The 20914-nt window shown below is 41.9% G+C and overlaps 1 protein-coding gene across 4 annotated transcripts in view; it reads right to left on the bottom strand.

Annotated features, from left to right (window-relative positions):
* Nucleotides 1–20914, bottom strand: part of COL11A1 (collagen type XI alpha 1 chain) — a 255976-nt gene that overhangs the window by 75010 nt on the left and 160052 nt on the right. For all 4 annotated transcript variants that reach the window (XM_053391592.1, XM_053391595.1, XM_053391593.1 and 1 more), the window contains 7 exons: nucleotides 20135–20188; nucleotides 17338–17382; nucleotides 17119–17172; nucleotides 16980–17024; nucleotides 8154–8207; nucleotides 5202–5255; nucleotides 2792–2845 (listed from right to left, as the gene is read on the bottom strand). In XM_053391592.1, coding sequence (XP_053247567.1) covers nucleotides 2792–2845; nucleotides 5202–5255; nucleotides 8154–8207; nucleotides 16980–17024; nucleotides 17119–17172; nucleotides 17338–17382; nucleotides 20135–20188 — 360 coding nt within the window. The remainder of the gene's footprint in view (nucleotides 1–2791; nucleotides 2846–5201; nucleotides 5256–8153; nucleotides 8208–16979; nucleotides 17025–17118; nucleotides 17173–17337; nucleotides 17383–20134; nucleotides 20189–20914) is intronic.

Genomic DNA, 20914 nt, shown 5'->3' with positions numbered 1-20914 from the left:
TGGGTCTTTAGCGCTGTTGCACCTTTCCTGCTCACTGGAAACTCCACATCCCAGTTTCTGCCATTCTTCATGTGGCGGTGAGCGGTCTACACCCTTCCTTTCTGATGCACATGGCCCAAGTGTCCAGCAAATGTGGCTAATAGCATTGGCTTCGAGTTACAAGAAAGGAGATTCTGATAAAACACCAGGAAGAACTTTCTGACGGTAACAGCTGTTAGACAGTCTCCCTCGGGAGGTGGTGAACTGTCCTTCAGTGGAGGTTTCAAAGCAGAGGTTGGATGGCCATCTTTCATGGATGCTTCTGTTGGGATTCCTGCATTGCAGGGGGCTGGACTAGATGACTCTTTGAACTCTACAAGGCTATGATTCTATGTTGCCATTGGTCCGGCAAGTTGGCAAACTGGTGTACAGTTACGAGGAAGTGTGCTGAGATATATTGTTTCTATTGTCTTGGGGTAATAGGAAGCCTAGCTAATTATGCAGGCTCTCTCTTATCTGGGAAAGACTCCATCAAGTAGCACTGCAAAACCCTGATGAATAGGCCTTGCTTGGATTCTGATGAGGCAATCCCAATTCAGCTCACTGCCCTCAGATATACATTTGGAAGCAAAGCAGAAACAAATGCCATTGATTCCAAAGTGTACTAAGCACTCTGTAAGACATTAGTTTAAAGGAAATTTAACGCCGTGTTTTGCCACTACATTTCCATTACTCCTATTTAAAGATAAAAATCAGAAACATCAACACAGAATGATAATGGTGTTCATGATACAAATTCATGTGCAAGCTCCTTCTAAGTTTGGCTGTACATGGTGCAATGCATATATTTTTTTCCTGGTGACAGAAAGCAATGGGCTATTTTTCTTTTTAAAAAGAAAGAAAATAAAACACTAATACGATACAAATAAATTAAAAACCCTCGCAAAGAAAGCAAATGCACAATATACCAGTCCTGAGATGGGATTTCAGTTACCTTTACTAACATTCAAAGGCAGCCTGGTCAGGCATTGGAAATTAAGCTTAGTCAATAAAAGTCGAGAAGGAGACACACAGTAATTCAGATAAAATGGGCACTCAGTAAGATGCCCGCTGTTTCACTTCACTGAAGTGTTGGAAGAAACACAACAAAAATGATTCATACGACTCCTGTAGTTAAACCAGAGTAGAGAGAAATTCAGAGAGGTCTGGCCATCTAAAAGCTTTTCTTTAAGGACTTGTTGCAATAGCATTTCTAGTCAAGCCACACTCTGTGATTCCTAAAAAAAATACTATGGGTTGGATCCAGAGTTCCCATAAGTTGAAGTAAGTTCATGGCACCCTTCTACAGAATGAAGGGTGGAAGGTGGGGTTTTTTTTTGGGGGGGGGAGGTAGGCATTTCTTCCTTTCCCCTGCAGCCCTGGTCTGGAAGGGTTGGAGAAACTCTTGAACATCACATAAAGTAGCATGGTATGCTTCTGGAAAAAGGGCAAGTCAGGGTAAATTGACTCCCCATGGTCCTCCCTCCAGAGGGAGCTACTACTAGATAGAAGTGCCTTCCACAAATTAAAGGCGCCCTTCCATTTGTAGAAGGACAAGTCTGACTCTGACCTCCTAAACTGAGCATGTATAGGTCTCCACGAACCTTCCATAATCTCTCGTAGGGTTGCTAACAATCCCGTGGTACGTTTTTTAAACTTTTGCACTAATGTGAGCAGGGTTTTCCCATGATTTACAGATCCCACAGATTTCTTTTCAGGCGAATTTCTGATAAACATGCAAACCTCATCTGTTTCAGGGGACTTGCTCCAAAGCAAGTCCACCCTGTCTCAGTCCTGACTCTTGAACCAGGACACACCATGGGACAGATCTGTGATTTACTGCAAGCACTGGGTTCAATCAATCACATTCTCTGTCTCACAGTTTGCTGCAAGGGATAAACATGCTTTATAACATGCTCCAAGGAGTGGCCACACAGATCTTACTGGGTAACTGTACATAAAATGGGATGTACAAAACAACATTGTGCAGAATAGAAGATGGCTGTCACCATTAATACATGGGGACAGCCATCTTCTCTATTATTATTATTATTTAAAAATTTCTATCGTACTTCATTTATAGATCTCAGGGCAGCTCATGACATAAAAATACAAGATAAAAAACAGTTACCCAGGAAGTGACAGCACATCATGATGTGTGATAAAAAAGCATTTTTTATCCAGTGTGGCAGGTGCCACACTTTGAAGCTGCTCTTAGCAGCTTTATCCTGTTGAACAAAGAGAGAGAGGAGAGAAAGAGAAAAAGAGAAAGAAAGAGAGAGAGAGAGAGAGAGAGAGAGAGAGAGAAGTAGGGAGGGAGGGAGGGATGCCTTGGACCAGGCATAGGCAACCTTTGGCCCTCCAGATGTTTTGGACTACAATTCCCATCATACCTGAGCACTGGTCCTGTTAGCTAGGGATCATGGGAGTTGTAGGCCAAAACATCTGGAGGGCCGAAGGTTGCCTATGCCTGCCTTGGACCATCTCATAAGTAGCAGCTACCATTTCTTACTTTAATAAAACAACAGGAATTTCAAAAAAAAAAATCTGTGTATTTCCTCCCCATTTAAAACTCTACATGGAATAGTGACAAAACAGAATTGCTTGGGGGCACATGTGGGCATGAGGCAAAAACAGTCTTGGTCGGAACATTCACCCCACTGGTAGATTGTGTCATGGGTCAGCTTGAAAGAGGTTGCTGTGTGACAGGCACAGCCAAACTAAAGGCTCTCTCCACATTTGGTAAAGCTAAAGTTAGGCAGAAACATCATACCTGAGGTCCAACCACGCCACCAGGACCCGGGGGGCCAGTCTTGCCTTGGAAACCCTAAGAAACAAAGCAGACAATGGTTACTAATACTGACACTTCTGCACATCACAAACGGCTTTTAACTGCTGAAGAGATGAGAAGCATGAAGTACGGTGTCAAGGGAATCGTCTTTCCCCCAAGAATAAAGACTGCCATTTCTGTTATTACTCCGCACACTTGAATGTAAAATATTGAAGACTCTTTCAAAGATCTATCATTTCCAATCATTGTGAGCTTGGCTCCTCCGCTAGCGTGGTTCAAGGTGGCAGCATTCGCAGGTCGCACTTTCTGCAAAACTGATTAGGGGGCTGTGATTGCACAAATGATATTGCTCAGATTCAGTTCAAATATATGTTACAGACATCCGCACAGATGTGTTAAGAGCAGACAAGCAAGAACAGCTATACATAGATACACTTAAAATCAGACTGGGACCGACAGGTAGATGATGCCTTAAAGTCATGGAAGGAATACCAAATGGAGGTAGTAACTGAGATGAGAAATCAAGATGTTGATTTCCCCCCCTTCCCTCCTTTACAAAAGGGGACCAACAGCTTGTTTAACTGCTTTCTACATACCCCAAGTAGGAACGAGATGAATTATCTCAAGAGAAATTTCGTTGGTTTCATCAAAGCCCTTCTAGTTCCACCCCACAAAATTATTTGCATGTTTCACCAGTGTAGGGGCATCCAAATCGGCCTTGAAATTTTGCCATGGGCAAAATCCAGCAGCACCTCTGAGAAATTTGGTGCAAATACAACTGGAGATAGCGCTGCAAGATGGATGCTCTCCTGCAGCAGAGTGGCGAGCCGCACATTTAAAAGAGCTCAGCAATGCTACAAAGTGATGGATTATATATAAAAAGAGGGGGAAAGCACACAAAGACTCCCTAAGGCGTGTTTGAAGGCACATTGAGTGTCTTGATGATCCTTTTAAGGAAAAGTTTTTGTAAAAGAAGCAAACGGCCCCCTGAGAATTGCCGGGAGCCAGAGGATCCTCTGCGCTAATGCTCACTCAAAGCTGCTACTTCAGCAAAGCTGCACTGTGACCTTCTAAGAGCAGTCCCAGGCATTTAGCAGCCAACAAGGAATTGACAGACCTCCACTGCTGGCAGGTACAGAGTGCAATCTGCACTGGAGATGCCATGGGCAGAAAAGGAGCTGTGTTGCTTTCCCTGAGCAATTGATCTTCCCTGATCCCCTTTTTGTTAAGTATAATAGTTTAATGGAAACTGAAATGAGAATGCTTAAATGTGTATTGGTGAAAAGGTTTTCCGTGGGGGTTTTCCATGGGGCTATATTAAAGCCAAGGAGAGCACTCTGAGCTCTTGCTGAGTTGTTAATTAACTGATTGTTGTTCTCTGGTAGCTAACGTGTGAGTGTTGTAACCTTAGATCATGTGATGAAAGTATTGGGCTGCAAATCTCCATTTTAAAAGGGAGTGGCCATTGAGTCTTGTTCTCCCAAACTCCATGGAGTGAGGATGTAAATGAAGCTCTCCTGAAGGGAGACTAAACAGCCTAAGGCCAATGGAAGCTGGAATGGAGGCTGAGGAGAGAGAGATCTATATCTTTGCTTATAGATCTATTTGGATTATTTCATATTTTGTAAGATGCTGAGCCTGTGCTGGACAGCACAAGTCATTGTATGGATATTTTGGTTGTATCTTTGATGCTTATGTTTTGTTTTGAAGATTCTGCCAGTAAAAATTTGAATAATATTTTTATGGGCTGGGACAATGATTTTTTCCGAAAGGAGCCAGTTCTTATGCTTCCAGTCACTTCAAACTGTGCAATATTAATATCTGCAACATAAACATTTGTTACATTGTGGGGGAAAGCAGCCTGGAGAAAGGATTAAGCATCTTCTGCACAACCTGCTCAGGTCTTCACTGGAAATCACAGCTGCCTCCTTGCTTTGTAGCAGGGCTGGATTAAGACCTTTAGAAGCCCTAAGCACTTAGAAGATTTTGGTGCCCCCATATATATCTAATTCAAAATATATCATTGACCTATATTATTACCTCTGTTATTACTATTTTATGATATATATGTGTATGTGTGTGTCTATGTAATATTTTCATTTATCGTGGGAGCCTTTTTTTAGGAAACTGGTTCAGCTGCACTATAGTAATAATAGCAATATGGTCCATGGTAAATCTGGCAATGGAAAATAACCACAGTGCCCCCTCTTCCCTTGATACCCTAAGTGTGTGCTTATTGTGCTTAATGGTTAATCCAGCCCTGCTTTGTAGCTAGGATTAGGATTCCAGGTTCATGTTGATTGCCAAGTGTCAAGTTCTATCCAAGAGGAATGAGCAGTGTACTAAAAACAAAACAAAACACCATATTGAAGAAAACAGATAATGCACTTACAGTTTCACCCCTCTGCCCTGGGTGTCCGGGCAAGCCATCCTTCCCTGGCGGACCCTGCAATGGGAAACATAAGCAATCAAATTATAGCTCTGAGAAGCAGATGCTAACCAAGTCTAGCAATCTTTGTGATAGCTCCAATCTGACAAGCTGGCTTTCAAGCATCCCACCGTGAATGCCGGCTGAGTGGCCAACCATTATTAAGCTGACTGCTCATGGTCAGGGATGTTCAGTTAATATTTGCTGAATGGGAGTTAATGACTGGAAATCTCTCTCTCTCTTGTCTGCCTTTGGAAGGGAACACCCTTTAGCCAATGCAACACAGGCACAGCGTCGTTGCATCTTGGATGGGAAGGCAGAGAGAGTGAATCAGAGAGCCGGGGGGGGGGGTTTCTTGGGGTTGGAGTTTAGCTGGACTGGAAGCATCTAGGGCTAGGGGCTGCAGGGGGTCTGAGCAATTGCTTCCTTAAGGAATCTAATGCACATTCTGTGCCTTTGTGCGCTGCCAGCTGTGCGGGCCCATAGCTTCTCATGTGACCTACTTCTGTATCTGTAAATAAGTCAAACAGTAAAGAAGGTACCAGAAAAACCCTGGTGCCCTCTCATCCAAAAGAGACAAAATAGTACATTTCTGCTGTCTGCTCCTCATTAATTTATTACCTCTCCCCAATTGCACAACAATTTCTCCTAAGGCAATCCAAATTCACAAGAATGCTGGTATCTTTGAAAATTGTACTTTGCTCAACCCCGATTTGATAGAAACTGTTTTAAAAATGAAAACTTATGGAATTTATCAGTACAATAAGGGTGGGGGTCTGTGATATTAAAATATGCAAAACAAATGCAAAAAACACCCCAACATTATGCAAGGAACCAAGGGTGGTTGATGACATCTGAACATGTTACACACCAGCATGCCATAATGGAACTCTGGCCGTTCTTTCTTTCTTTTCAATAAAAATCTGTTTTAGGCACTTTGGAAAGTATTTCTGCTTAAACATTTTACTGACAGCCCCTTCCCCACTCCCACCCCCTAATTGATCCTGCCACCCACCCACTTTGTTTCCATAGGGCAAATGCAGATTTTTGCTCTGCAATGTAGTGATGGACATATAGATCCCTAGAGTGGGAGGTAATAAAAGTGAAGCTGGGAAGTTACGTCTCCATGTGACATTCTGTCAAGCAAGGATAATAAGAGCAAGGGATGCTGGATCAATATGATTTCAGGTTCAGTACATTCTGCACACCAGGACAAACCTGGTCTACAAGCGAAGCTCAAACAAAGGCCGAAGGGTTGTATTAGGCAGAAACAAGCAGTTGATTCCATTGGAGCTGATCAATTCCATGAAGGTAAATGGGACCCTAAAACCTTTGAAAGCCTACACATTATTCCAGGCTGGTGGATACTTCAGTTCCATTTATGAATGCAACATTTTAAAGACAATAACCCAGTTAGTGCATGTCGTACACTTGTTTTAGTAATAGTCTGCCAATAGCGGATATAACTTTCCCATTAACTTCAGCATTTTTCTTTCCTTTTGGGACTGGGATCGACGCAAGATGGAGAGAGACCTCTAGTGGCATGTGGTCATCCCTACAGAGAAAAACATTTTGCAGATACGAAAGAGGCTGCCACCTGGTTGGGATGATGACAAGTTTCCAAGGAACGTCTTTACCCTGCAAACTGCCTTGTTGAGAGCTTGCACAAAATTTTCAGCAGCAAACCAGGTGTGCACAATGAAGGCTACAAATTGCATTGTCAGGGTTATGTTACACAGAATGAGAAAAAACGCATTTCAGCTAAGGTTGCAGGAAAAGCAGGAGTCATATAGCACACTTTTTAATACACTGTAGCCGCACAGAACAGAAACTCACCTTATATACACTTCTGATTTATTTATTTTTATACAGCTTCAGTTGTTTGTTCCCAGACATGTCCTATCATTGTTATCAGATTTCCCAGCAAACACTTTTGCCTTTAATGTTTGTTTCATTGTAGCAGCAGGTTGGTGGCAGCTACAGTACTTGCTAAACAGTTTTACCTACTTCATATACAGTGGTACCTCGGGTTAAGAACTTAATTCGTTCTGGAGGTCTGTTCTTAACCTGAAACTGTTCTTAACCTGAGGTACCACTTTAGCTAATGGGGCCTCCTGCTGCCACTGCGCTGTCGCCGCATGATTTCTGTTCTCATCCTGAAGCAAAGTTCTTAACCCGAGGTACTATTTCTGGGTTAGCAGAGTCTGTAACCTGAAGCATATGTAACCTGAAGCGTCTGCAACCTGAGGTACCACTGTACCAGGAAAAGCACTATTGAGCTGCTCTGAGCTGATCTTTCTTGAGGAGCAACTGTGCACAAATAACACAAGCTGCAAACCTTGGAAAGGCAAGAACCTTTAAATTCAGTGGGGCATAGGGAGCAATCCTAAGTCTCTCCACAGCCTGGTTGGGCTTGATGGAGTGGCTGGGCTACTGCCATGTCTGCAGCCCTGGTGGGCTGGAAAGTGGAAGAGGGGCAGCTGGGAGCTGGCACAGTGATCAGGTTCAAATTGGGCCAATGCTGTCATATGATAGCAGCCGGGACATCTTGGGATCCCTGCCCCCAAAAGCCTCTTTGGCAGATGGAAGAGGGAGCTCTGCATCAGATTTGGCAGCAGATAGAGAACCCAACAAGACTAGATGGAGGGATGTCTCTACTCAATCCAACTGCCCAGCCTTGCACAAAGGGGCTTTAGATCGTTCTGCCATTCTGTGCAAGGATGCCCAGGGATCGTTATGTATCCATCTAGAAGAGAGGATATATGAAAAACTGGCAACCCGGAGACTGGAATTGGAATAAGGAATCTTCTGGCCATTGTTCTTCACAATCACTTCTGATTGTGCTTAACAACCAGTCTTTATTTCTGCATCCCATTTTCTGAATAAGCATTGCATTTATTTTAAGAAAATACTTACAGGAGGTCCCTTTGGTCCAGGAAATCCAACAGGCCCCTGGGGTCCTTGTGGGCCCTAAAATCGATCAGAAAAGCAAAAGCAAAACAACAAAAAATGTTAGCAGCAGCAGCAGCGGTGGCATGGAGAGAGCACAAATATTTTGGAGAGAAACTTGTGATGCAACCAACCTGTGGGAGATGTTAAACTAATGCCTGCCCATGGCTGATGACAAGGTGGGGGCCTCAGTGAAAAACGTTTTTGTCTCCGCAAATATATTCAAACACACACCTAAACATCTGGGCAAAATTATTTGTGTACAGATGAGACAGTGCAAGGCTTGTCTCGCTATGTTTAGCATAGGATGTGTCGTTTCAGGACAATGCCAGTGGCCAAATTTCTGTAAGCAATTCCAGTTATTAATTTGGTTACAAAAATAAATATTACCTAGGATCAGCATTAGAGCACAATCCTATGTATGTCTGCTGAGAAGTGAGCCCTACTGAATGCCATGAGACTTAGGCAGCACACACCATACATTCAAAGCACACACATATTGTACAAAATCCTGGGAGCTGTAGTGTGTTAAGGGTGCTGCTAATTGTACCTCTGTGAGCAACTGAACTACAGTTCCCAGGATTCTTTTGGCAAAACCATGTCCTTTAAATAGGTATTTTATTATCATCAACCTTTATTATGATCCAGAGACCCAACAAATCGTTACAAAGCAATACACAATTCATACAGCCTACCTCCAGGTTAAACAAGCATTTTGTTCAGAATATAGGGATCATTGGTTCTTGAAACCACCGCTAAAAACTTTGCCACTGCTAATGTTCTAGCATTTGTCCGGTCTTCCAATAGGAACCTGACATAGTGAGCCTCTGATTTTCCCGGGAAAGGTACCAGCAAGGGTAGTATCAGTTCAGCCCTGGCTTGCTCATATTTTGCACAGTGCAACAAAATATGTTTTATGGAATCAATGTCTTGAGCACACGAGCAAAGTCTGTCCTGGTAGGGAACTCCTCTCAACCTGCCATCCAACACTGCAGAAGGAAAGACGTTTAGTCTGGCCTTCAATAATTTGGTACTGTCAGGTTTTTAATGTAAGATGTTAACTTAAAGACATGCCCATATTGTACTCCTACTGCCAGCAGACTACAGATTGTGTGTGATTGAGATCGCAAGTCACTGTGTGCATTATCCCATAATCTTTGCTTTAACGTCTTTAGGGCGCCTTCATAACCCAGGTAATACAGTTGGGGGGGTGACAGACCGATAGAGGTGGCTTTTCTAGCCATGGTTTTTTGCCATTTGCTGACAAATTCCTCATTGGTGAGATGTTGGTACAAACCCTTCCCTAGATCAAACACTGAAATCCTGAGCCAATGTTTTAGGGCAGTCCACCACGCTATAGTTGAAATTGGGCATTCACCAGCTTCTAACAGAAGTATGGAGTTGGGGACACAGTTGGGTACCTGCAGCAGAAATTTTGCCTGAAAGCCATCTAGCTGCAGCAGGTCCCCATTATGCCAGACATTTGCAGCATACAAGAGTTGGGAAACGGGTTCTGCGTTGAAAACTCTTAAGGCTCCTGGAACATATTTGCCGCCCTTTGTGAAAAAGAATCTGAGTATGGCTAGCTTTGTGATCTCCGCCTTTTGAAGGGAGGTTTGCCAGTGGTGCTTCCAAGATCCTGTATGATGGAATGTATTTTATTATGTTTTTCTATATGTTGGAAGCCGTCCAGAGTGGGTGGGGCAATCCAGTCAGATGGGCGGGGTACAAATAACAAAATTATTATTATATGGTGTGTGTGCAGCCTTCCTCCCAAGTAATTTATTCTGTATCCAGGGTACTCCCACCACTGGTTTGGAAAGAAGTATATATACAAAGTTAGCCATAATCCATATCTATGTTGTTGTTCCTTATGAAATACTGTGTTTTGAGGCATTTTCCCAAAAACCAGCTTCCACCTGAATTGAGAAAAACCAACAAACCAGCTTCATTTTAAGCCAGAAATGTGTATGCAGCCCACATACAGAAGCACAGGTTATTTTAGACATTTCTGCACCTGAGGCAAAATATGTCAAAATTATATACCTTCCTGCTATTTATTTTTTTAAGTTAAGGTTCATGGGAAAGTCAGCCCTGTGACTGCAATTCCTTGTGAAGTGTTTCTCTGCTGCTCTCGTGAAGAGGACAGAGTATCTCAGAGTTCTTTGAAGTTCTCTTGTTGCAGCCTGGCATTGAATGAAATTCCTGGTGAGAGTCAAATTTCAGCTGCCTCTTGCAGCAGCTGTAGAAACTCTTATGAGGAATGTACATGGAAAGGATTCTGCATGCATACAGCCTAGGACCCTCGTCCTTACGAGACTGCCTCTCCTGGTATGCCCCACGGAGGACCTTAAGGTCTGCAAATAAGAACACCCTGAATATCCCAGGCCCCAGGGAGATTAGACTTGCCTCGACCAGAGCCAGGGCCTTTTCAGCCATGGCCCCAGCCTGGTGGAAAGCTCTCTCACAAGAGACCACGGCCCTGTGGGATTTGACATTTTTCTGCAAGGCCTGCAAGATAGAGCCAGGCCTTTGGTCGGGGTTCAGTCTGATTCTTTTCTTTCTGTATAAGAACAAGCATTAAAGAGGCCTCCTAGACTGCTCACAGGTCCTTTATAAGACCAGTGGTAACAGTTGGTCCTGGAGAATGTTAACCACTCTCAATTTTACCAGTGGACTGCCATCTGTCCAGATTTTAATTTGCTTTGAACTAATTTTAAGATGTATTTTAACTAATTAATTGCCTGTTTTTATGTTCTTATGTTCTGAAACTGCCTTAGTTTCATGATGTTAGTTGCCGTGAGCCCGACTCTGACTGGGGAGAGTGGGGTACAAATAAATATTATTATTATTATTATTATTATTATTATTATTATTATTATTCAAGGAGGAAACAACAAAAAAGGCAGGAAGCAGACCTGGATCCTTGTGAAAGTGCAGCTAGCATCTATATTTGGTTCATGCTCAGCCAGGTGGCGGCTAGGCAGAGCTTTTATGGCGAGATCTACAATTCCTACACTCAGCTGACAGCATTACAGCTCAAAACAAATTAAGGTTCAGAAAACTGCTTATGAAGCAAAAACAAACCAACAAACAAAAAACAGGTTTGCCTGAAGTTAGAATCACCTGAAAAGAGGAAGCGCATATATATATATATATGTATATATATATATATATATATATATATATATATATATATATATATAATTGCTCAGATTATATGAAAGAGTGCCCTTCCCCACATTTCGAAGTAAGGCACATAATATCACATGCAATCATGGTTTGTTGTTATGTATTTCCCTTTTATGTTTTTGATCATCAAAGTATGACACTTCTTAAATATAATTGGTCTTAATTCACAAGTGTTTACTGATTTCCGGTCCTTGGAATGGATGGGTTACATTCATTCATTCATTCATTACATTTATACTCTATCTTTGTACCTAGGAAATTCAAGGCAGTATCCATAGCTCCCTCTCCTTTCCAATGTTATTCATCACAAGAGTCCTGCAAAGTAGGCAAGGCTGAGAGCTAAGGTTGCCTAGTGAGTTTCATGGAAATTTGAACCTGAGTCTTCTCAGTCCTAGCCTGACACCTTAACCATTACACTACACTGCCGCTACAAAACAATAGGAAAACAATAATTTGAAATACCAGTTTCACATTGTATTATATTTTATGCCATTTTAACTTTATTTTCTGCCTGTCCTTTACACCTCATCTGATTTCTTCATTCCTGAATGGTTAAACAAGAGACAGAAACCATTCAACTACTGATAAAAGTGCCCTTTAAAAATTGGGTGGGTTTTTCTGCTTTTGTGTGTGAACAGTCTCTTCTAGCAATATGTAGTGACTAAGGACTATTTTCCTATCAATGATTTTTTTACTGCATCTTGTTATCTCTGCCTTCCATTTTTCCTTATACACCAGACTGCCTTATTTAGTTCTTCAGCTCTATCACACCCAGTGTTTATATACTTGTGAATACAAACATGAAACAACATGAGAGGGGTAAGTTGTGATTTTGTTTTGGTATCCTTTTCCTTGTTTGTACTGGTTGTTATACACTGAATAATTTAAAAAGAAGAAAAAGAAAATAAAAAATATAAACATGAGGCATGGTAAGTGTAAAGAACTGTATACTTGCTCTGCATTGGAAAGGAAAGGTCAATGTTACGTGGATATTTTGTCTACTTTGTATTTGTAACCCTTGTTAAGTTATGTTAAGTATAATGTGAATGCCTAAATGTGTATTGGTGAAAAGGTTTAACATGGGGTTTTTCCACAGAGCTATATTAAAGCCAAGGAGAGCACTCTGAGCTCTTGCTGAGTTGATAATTAACTGATTGTTGTTCTCTGGTAGCTAACCTTTGAGTGTTGTAACCTTAGCTCACGTGGTGAAAGTATTGGGTTGCAAATCTCTATTTTAAAGGGAGTTGCCTTCATGCCTTTTGTCTCAGGGCTCTGAGAAGTAAGGACATGTAAAAGACCCTCCCTGACTGAGAGAGAGAAAACAGCCCCAGGCTAAAAATAGATGCTGTAGGAAGAGATAGACCTCTGCTTCTAGGTCTGTGGGAATTATGTCACATTTTGTAAGATGCTGAGCCTCTGCTAGACAGCGCAAGACATTGTATAGATATTTTGGACGTATCATTTGATGTTTCTGTTTTGTTCTGAAGAGTTCTGCTAGTCAAATTTGAACAATATTTTTATTAGACTTCCTTCCTTCCTTCCTTCCTCAAACTTGGTGGATCAGGGGAATGCTGTGGAAATAGTGTATGTAAGTGGTTTATAGGGGTTTATAAGCAGAGGTTGGATGGCCAACTGTCATGCATGCTTTAGCTGAGATTCCTGTATTGCAGGGGTTTGGATTAGATGACTCTTGGGGTTCCTTCCAACTCTATAATTCCTTCCTTCCTTCCTTCCTTCCTTCCTTCCTTCCTTCCTTCTTCTTTCTCTTTCCTTTTGTCCTTTATCCCTTCTCTACGTCTCTATCCTTTTCTATTCTCTTTTTTCTTTTCTTTTCTTTTCTTTTCTTTTCGGTTTGTGTTTTTATTTAGGTTAATGTTTTAATTTTGATAAAAAAGTGATAATAGTAACAATAATTTGAGACAAGCTGCTTTATAAAATTCACCTGAAAAATCTTTGCAAACATGCCTACAGATGAATAAAGTACAGTTCCTCAACAAGCATACCTGCATGATACATGTGCTTGCACACACACACACACACACACAATTCCCACATTCACACTTGTGTCAATCTTCTCACTTGGCCTCCTTGCAGGACATCCATTGCCCATAGGGACCACAAAGGATTATCACTGGGACCATAAAACGTAGGTGTTACGCCAGTCTTTGCCAAGCTGGTGCTCACCAGGAGTTTGGGAGTTGTAGTCCAAAAACCCCGGAGAGCACAGGCTTGGCGAAAGATGAGCTGTGTTGAAAACTGAAGAGTGGCCTATTAACCAGATACCAGATTTTCCATGGGTTTCTCTAATGCATTTCTCTATGTAAATAAAAGGCTTCCTAAACCAAAGTGTTAGCATTCACTTTTCTGAAATGATCTTTTACAGCAGGGCTTTGATGTTTACCTTTGAATATTAATGCAAAACCACACAGATTTTATTATAGGGCTGAGGGAGATGTTTATGGAAAAGCTTATACAGTGTTTTGATAGCACTCGAGTAGGAAGAAGCAAATTGAATACAGAACGGAGGGGAGAAAAAAATATATCCCTTGATTGGTTCATTGTCAGTTTTTCTGTTGATGCTCAGTCTATTGCCAGCTGGAGCCTGGATTATCGCAACATGAGGCACAACAGGGTGATGCAATTAGTGTGAGGGAAGCTGTTACTTTCAACAGACGATCTTTCAGTGCGCGAGTCTGTTAATTCAAATGGCAGCGAGTGAGCTGGATCCAGTCTCGACAGTGGCACTGTCTGCCATGTGTTTACTGTGGTTCATCTATAGGCAATATGGTTTGGCAACTGCATGTGAAATGAGAAAATGTTCACATAAAATTGCAGTTGGCAGACTGGATATGTTCATTCATAGTCTACAGGGGGTAATCTCAGACCCTCCAAGCATCCTTAATTTCCAGGGACACTCCCAGATTTACAGAAGCCATCCCAGTTTCTGATTTGATCCCAGAATGTCCCTCCTTTTCTTAGGATGTCCCTATTTTCATTGGAGAAATGTTGGAGGGTAGGGAGTTATGTGACCCCCAAGCCAAGGAGATACATAACCTTTAGAAGACACCTGAAGGCAGCCTTGTTTAGGGAGGTTTTTTAATGTTTAATGTTTTGTCATGTTTTATATATTTTGGAAGCCTCCCAGAGTGGCTGGGGTAACCCAATCAGATGGCTGGGGTATTATTATTATTATTATTATTATTATTATTATTATTATTATTAAATAGGACGTCCCTATTTTTATGGGGGAAATGTTGGAGAGTATGTCATTGGGTATACACTGGGGCCTAGAGATCTCAGGTGCAGATCCAAAAACCTGGGTTAATTTCAGAACATTCAGTGGATCAGATAATTCTGGATCAGATATGGGGAACCTGCCCTTTGCCAGTTGGCTGGTTATTGCCAAAAACTGCTTTTGTGTGGTAGGCTTTATGGATTGTTTCCCATTTATATGGTGTGGAACATTGGCCAGTAGCACAGAACTTCCCCCAGAGTTGCTTATAAGGAGGGGATAAGGGTTATGTGATAAGCAATGACTGCCTGCTACATCAATGCCTGCTGCTGGAACTTGTAAATGAGGCCTAGTTCCTTGTGCATTGCAATTGGAAATCACAGTATACTGTATAATAAATCTTCCAAGGTACCATTTACTACATGATAATGTGTGTTTACTGCAGTGTGGATGACTTGCAGTTTAATAATAAGCCGCCCATTCAATAGCAGGCACTTTTGAGCCAACAAAAATATATCTGGCCAGTGTTTTTTTTTAAAAAAGAAATTACATCTGGTCAGTTGGTATACAAGATCCTGGATGGCTAGTTTGTAAAGCCCTGTTTGGTGATAACAGTTCCGCTGGCAAAAGCACTTTTTATTAGCTTCGGTTCAGAAAGCCAAAAACATTTCAAAAATCTAATTAGTTTTACTTGGGAAAACCCTCAGAACCTGCTGCACTTAAAATCTCTTAGCAAATGCTCTACACACACACACACACACACACACACACACACACAATAATAATAATAATAAGCAATAACAACTCTGCAAATTCCTCTTAAAAGGAACCCCCACAGTAAGTATATTAAAAGATTACTTAAAAGGTATTAACTGATATGAGGACAATAGATTATGCTAACATACTTTGATGCACAGAACCAACAGCATAGAGTTGACTGATAGGATTTCCCAAATGCCCCGCAAGCAGGCACTGTGATAGCTAAAAGCTGTTCTGTGTTAATAGCTCTCGAAATCGCAATAAGCATGTAGAATCCTCATTGGGTACAGGAGAACATGGCAACAAGCCTCCTTGCCAGTGCAGGCCACTAATACCCATTGAATTTGCCTTCCCCACTAGACCTTGCTTATTCACTTCAATGGAGAGGAATCTCCCTGTGGAAAGAGATGAGGATATGTGGAGCTGAAGAGAATAGGAAGCCCAGGCTGAACTTTGCACCAGAAATCCTTGGTCTCACTTAGCCGAATGAATGGGAGGAACCCCAAATTGCAGAAGGGCTGGCTTACCACATTTTGAAGTAAGTTACCACATTACCATCGAAAGATGTCCCTTTCCACAAGACCACTAAGTACAAAGTCTAAAATTATCTAAATGTACCACAAGGATGTGTTCTCAGCAATAGAGAAGAACAGCTAAAACCAGTCGTATGGTGGAATATCATGCTTGTAGCAAGTGCAATCCCCAGAGTAAGGAGGTTACTTTGAATTCCACAAATATCTACAAGTTAACAATAGCACTGGGATTCCAACAAGGAAACACTTGATCTGATTTATTTATTTTTTAGGCGCATGGCCCTCACTAATTTCCAATAAGGTTGTATCTGGCTTCAACTTCAGACCCTCATCATGTCAGATCATGCTCTGTTTGCTGAAGCCTCCCAGGTATTCACTATTCAGAAACAAAAAGCAGGTTCCAAACAGTCTTCATCTACTCATGGCTAACTTTCCAAATTGATTTCAATGGGACTTAACTGCAGTCCAAAGCGTTAGCAATGTTTTGGACTATATGCAAATTTATACAGCTGAACGGTGCAACCCAATGCATAATTATGCAGGAGTTAATCACACTGGTTTTGATGGTGTTTACTGTCAGGTAAGTGCACACAAGATTGCAGCCTCAATAGACAAATGAATTTCTTGATTAAATGCACATTTCCCTGCAATCCTAAGCACACTTATCAGAGAGCAAGTCCCGCTGACCTCAGTGGGACTTACGTCTCAGCAGACATGCACAGATAAATTGTACTGTTAGCATCTATGACAACCTTCATTTTTATGTGCTTTAATTTGTCCCAAGTGGTAAGTTACAAACAGAAATAATTAAGAAAATTAAAGGGTTGGTGGCAAAATAGAGTTTAGTATATTCACAAATGGAAGAGGGTGTGAATCAAATAAATGGGAGGGGATACATAAATACTTTACTCAGAAGTAGTAAAGACCCAACTTTCATCCATTTGAGTATCGGTTCTCATACGAAAACACTTTTCCGCCTCGCAGGAACGGTATATGCCTTCCCTGCAATTCCAACCAGGGAAGGTGTTGACTAGAGAAAGAGAGATGGAAATGAAATCTAAATTGTTCCTTGCCTACCCTTTCACCTGGTGGGCCAGGGGGTCCGTCACTGCCAGCCGTGCCCTGGAAAAGAGCAAATCGTTCAGAGATGAAATGCATGCTTTCATTAAGAGGAAGAGCTAGACGTGAAATTGCTTCCTCAATTCGGTCAAGTTACCTTGGGGCCAGGTTTCCCAGTTGGGCCTCTTGGGCCTCTTGACCCACGTGGTCCCTATTGAGTCACAAAAGATATGCAATTCGTTATTTTTTATTATCGTGTGCTACAGCGGCAAAGGATATAAAGGCAACCTTCTGAATATGGCCAGGATAGCAATTAATATGGAAATGCATGAGATAACATTAAAGGGGAGGTGTAGGAAAAATGCACAGTACGTACAGTTGGTCCTCGCTGTCCCCTTGGGCCAGGTTTTCCGTGCAAGCCCTGCCAAAGAAAGTTCACACAAATTAATCTTATCATTCGATGGAGGGGTGTTTTGGTTTTTTGGTCAAGAAGGTGGTTTTGCTACTTCAAAAGGGCACAGCAGAACTCTACTACAGGATCAAAAGCTACACAGGACATCTGACGACTTGCCTTGCATTTTAAGTTTTCATAAATAGCTTCTTCAAATATTTATCTCTCTTCTTAAAGGGCAGAATTACAAGTCATAAGGGAAACACGCCACAACCCAGGCTTGTCTTGCAATGCTCACATGGGAGCAGGGAGCAGGAGAAATTGAGTATATTGCGGCGAGTGCTTAACCCTTCCCCTTCTCCCCTGCAACCCACCCCCTGCCTCCCCCGCCTGAGCACTCTTGGGGCAACAGGAGGGGCAGCAGAGAGAGGTGAAGGAGTTTAACTCTTTCTCTCCTTGCCATAGGCCCAGGAAAACCACATCTTGGAAGCTACTGTTTGCATTTCCTAGTTGTAAATCTATTCACTGCAGTAATCAGTTGGAGGAGGGGGAGTATAGTAAGGAAGCTTGTGAGAACGCTAGAAATACAATTGTCTCTCATCAGTTTCAGATTTAAACTGGTGAATCTGCACGCCTGTTTTTCTGCTTCATAAAATGTAGTGGTCGGCAGAGTAATGATATACATTACTTCAGTTTTACTTAATGACACACTAAGCTGCCATCAAGCACCATTTCCAAGCCATCCTTTCCCCTTTGATAACTTCATCACATTTCAACCACAAGTGATCAGCCACGTCCAGTTGAGCTTTATAGATAGTGATGCAGTGACCTTCTAGAGCTTGCAGACTCTGCATTATAAATTCCACCCACCAGCTTCAAATAAACAAAGCAGCTATGTCTTGACTTTCTACATCCATTTAAATATGTATTCTTCAGCATCCTTGCTGTTGATTTGCCGCTTCAACCACAAATTGTTTTGGGGTGGTTTGGTTCTGTATATGAAAAGAGTCCTGGGGAATTAGAATGCATAGAAGATGCCAGAGAAATCCCCCTGAGGATAGATTGCAGTCTAGCTGGATAATTCACAGAATATAGGAAGAAATCTCTCTTGTTTTCTCCCTTCCCCCCCCCACTGTATAAGTATACAGTATTCTTACCAGACCCAGATGCTTAAGGGAAAAGGTGATGGCATCTCACCCGGCATATGATGGCATATGATCCCATGTTCAAGTGCCTCTGGTGAAACTGTCAAAGCTTTATTTATTTCCTCCTTTACTTATACTTTTCCACCAGACAATGGGCTGCTTCCCAGATTTCTATTCATCATTAGATGACTGCAGCATCTTGTGGGGACTTGATTGAGTGGAGGCGATCGTCACAGGCATAATGACACCTTCATTTTGCTTCCCTGTCACTTCAGACATAACGCTTTTTCAACTGAGTCAGGGCCAAACCGGATGTGGAAATAAATGCATCTTTGCATTAACTGCATTTTTTCTTTCTTTTTAAAAAATAAAATAAAATAGGATGAGCTGGTGTCAGGGATTGGCTGGATGAGGAAGAATGGTGGAGGCCAAGAGCCCCCCAGGGAAAACACAGAAGGTGATGACTTAGATTCTGGATCCTGGTGGTGGGATACCAGCCACACCTCAGAGGAGGGGACAAGCTGGAAGCTACTAAAAGGAGGAAGCTTGAAGGATCACAAAGAGGCAGAAGCAGGCAAGTGGCCCAGCACAGGGCAGGGTGTGGTGGTTTCCAGTTTGGATGCAGGCTCCGGCAGAGACAACAGAGGAGAACCAGACTCTACATCTCTCCCGCATCTCCGTCATGACGGTTCTCTAGCCCCACTTGCTCCTAGAATGCGAAGGATTGATACATATTGCCAAGCAATGAGCCAGACAGGCACACAGAGAGGCTCCTGGGGCTCCCACTAGCAGAAGATTACAGGGGAGGAGCCCTGACTCAGAAAACGAGAGCAAAGGAGCCAGTTTGAGTCATTTCTTCATTGGGGGGCTTTGCCTTTCATTGAATCATAGAACTGTAGAGTTGGAGGGGACCCTGAGGATCATGTAGTCCAACCCCCCTGCAATGCAGGAATATGCAGTTGTCTGCAACCTTGGCATTATCAGCACCATGCTCTAACCTTTCCTTAATAACGAAACTAACTGCAAGTTAGCCTCAAGTCTCTCTCTCTCTCTCTGGGATTTCCCCAAAAGCAAATACCAGTTTCATAGAAGGGGCTTTCAACAAGGGAAGAAAGTGTTAAACTGATGTGATCCTCATGTGATCTGCAGCCTCCAGATGATATTACTTTCATTTTTCTTTTAAAAAATCTCTTCATTAAATATAAAGACATATTTAACAACATGCATTTTGACCCTCAAATTACATCTTATTTATCTGCTTTTGGGCAAGTATAGGAAAAATATATATCCATTGATGTATGTACTGTGTGAACAGGGCCAGCAGCTTGTAGCTACATCTCACTGTTTCACTGAACACTTGTGAATAACAGAATTAATGGGGAGCCACTGCTGCTATGGAGCTGCACGTTGTTTTGATAGTGGGAAGCTGGTGAATAGATTTCCTTGTGGGGAAATTACTATTTAATCTTGTTGAGCAACAGTTTTCTTATTCTTTATTTCTTTTGGTTGCTATCAAGAATGTACAATGTTCTTAATGCATTAGCAGTTAAATTCCCAATCCTGCCTGTCCTTTGAATTCACTTAGCAATGAGTTCCACATATTAATAAAGCACATTAAGAAGACTATTATATCATACCCTTGCGCCTTTCTCTCCGTTGGAACCCGGAAATCCAGGGAACCCAGTTGAGCCCTGTAAGGGGGGAGGACACACAGTTATATGGTTTACTCAAAGCCTACTTAGATATTGAATAAACTTCTAAGTTGCTTTTTTATGGGGGGGAGCACCTGCCCCCTCAAGTGCTTTATATATTAAAAGTCCGTATCCTTCAAAAAAACGTTTAAAGCCAACATAAAGCATGCAATAACAATAACTGGGTGTATGACCCATTATCACAAAATCATTTCTACAACACAGGTCATAACTAACTCCTAAAGTCCATGGTGAAAAGCTGAGTCTTTCGGGCCCATGCCGAGGGATCAGCCTTGCCTGGTCTCACTCAGAATCATATTCCATAATTGTAGGATCAACAGAGAAAAGGCCCATTTCTGCATGCCCACCAACCAGAAAGAATAGCAACAGATGAATCATTGACACACTATGAATTACAGTAGTTTATAAAATATTTTTTTCCTAGACATCACACAAAACAACAACAACATGAAAGCTACATAGTGTGTTGCAATATAACACATTATACTATTCAGTTGAAGCAACTGATGTGGAAATGGTTATTAATAGATGGCGGTCTGGTAGCTTACCAAAATGCTTCATGTCCGGAATGCATTAAAACATCAAGAGTGGTACAGTTAAAAACAACAACACCCCAAGCAACCTTACGACAAGCAGAGGGTGGGATTCATTGCTGTGCTTTTCCAATCTTTCCATCTGCCCAAGCGCTAAAGCTTGCCAGATGGA

This window comes from Podarcis raffonei, chromosome 6 (assembly GCF_027172205.1).
Source record: "Podarcis raffonei isolate rPodRaf1 chromosome 6, rPodRaf1.pri, whole genome shotgun sequence".
NCBI classification, from domain to species: Eukaryota; Metazoa; Chordata; class Lepidosauria; order Squamata; family Lacertidae; genus Podarcis; species Podarcis raffonei.
Note: the sequence above shows the minus strand (reverse complement) of the source record. Positions and strands in the feature narration are given on the sequence as shown.